Source organism: Odontomachus brunneus, unplaced genomic scaffold, assembly GCF_010583005.1.
Source record: "Odontomachus brunneus isolate Ranch 3 - 2012 unplaced genomic scaffold, Obru_v1 Obru_scaffold_306, whole genome shotgun sequence".
NCBI classification, from domain to species: domain Eukaryota; kingdom Metazoa; phylum Arthropoda; class Insecta; order Hymenoptera; family Formicidae; genus Odontomachus; species Odontomachus brunneus.
The window spans coordinates 123,989-125,329 of record NW_022639756.1 but is presented as its reverse complement, the minus strand read 5'-3'; the positions used below and the strand labels follow the sequence as shown (position 1 = coordinate 125,329).

General features: G+C 58.6%; 1 protein-coding gene across 1 annotated transcript in view; it reads right to left on the bottom strand.

Moving 5' to 3' along the window:
- Positions 1–548, bottom strand: part of LOC116853326 — a 1,403-nt gene extending 855 nt beyond the window's left edge. Inside the window, exon 1 of the mRNA XM_032834379.1 lies at positions 3–548. Coding sequence (XP_032690270.1) covers positions 3–548 — 546 coding nt within the window. The remainder of the gene's footprint in view (positions 1–2) is intronic.
- Positions 549–1,341: the final 793 nt, after the last annotated feature.

Genomic DNA, 1,341 nt, shown 5'->3' with positions numbered 1-1,341 from the left:
ACGTCCTGCAACGCTGCGTTATTTCCAACGAGGGACTTAAACATGTCCCGGAATGATCGCCATCGATCGAAGTCCCCGTTGAACGTGGGGATCGGGATCCGCGGGAGCGGCAGTTCGGGAACGGTCGCCTGCGGGGGGCGCGCTGTCTCCTCAGCCGCACCGTCCGCCATGGAACCCTGGAATGCCTCCATCAGGGTACGAAGCTCCATTTTGCGGAGCATATATATTTCAGAGGTGTCCTCGTAGTTGCCTCGCTTAATGTAGTCGGAGGAGCGTATCACCTCGTCCCGAGACGTCCGGATGATAGCATGGTCTCGCTCGTACTGAGACCAGTATGAATCCAGAATATGGAGTCGGTTCTCCAAGCCAATTAACGATTTGTCCTCGCCGTTCTTCTTAGCGTTGACGAGTATACGCGATATGTAGCCCTGTCGATCGGTCTGAAGGACGATCAGCCCCAGTAACTGATCGCGATCCATCTTGATCGCCGAGTCGAGAGAATCACTTGTACTGGCGATTCGCGGTGACGAGAAGATCATCTTCCGCATCCGGCTCGAAGGACCAAATGTTTCGAACGGCCCGAGGGTGGAGAGCGGCCGGTTCGTTATGCGGGATGCGGATTGATGTCCGCTCGCCGTGTGGAGACCGCGGTCTTCGTCGCTAACAGTCCGTTATCCAGCGGCCCCGTAAGATGACGTTGGGTGCAAGTGATTCGCGAAGTTATTCGGCGACGGGAGTCTTTGGCTCCGTGTTTTGGTGTGTCGCCGGCTCGGATAAAGCGAGCCGGGTCTATCGAAGCGGCGACCCTGCGGTGATGCACCGCTTCCCAGCGCCTTCGCGCTAGGAGAAGTCCCCCTTGTCGGAGGAGTAATGAGAAGCGTAACGTCGCTCGGGCGACGTAGATTCAGGCGCGAGAGTAACTCGCAGACGCGGCGAGTATGGCTGCAGTACCGGTGAAGAAGCGAACGTGGTTCGCGTGTATATGCTGCGTCTTTGGCAGCGGCCAAGTCCTGCGCGGACGTGAAGGCGAGCTAGGCTCGCGTGTATATGCTGCGTCTCTGGCAGCGGCTAAGTCTTGCGCGGACGTGAAGGCGAGCTAGGCTCGCGTGTATATGCTGCGTCTCTGGCAGCGGCTAAGTCCTAGGCGGACGTAAATACGAGCGTGGCTCGCGTGGATATGCTGCGGCTCTGGCAGCGACTAAGTCCTGTGCGGACGTGAAGGCGAGCTAGGCTCGCGTGTATATGCTGCGTCCCTGGCAGCAGAGTTCCTGCGTACAACGACGACTCGCGCGGAGTCGGGAGCTCGATCGCAATGAGCTCTGGCGGCGTTAATACCCGGTA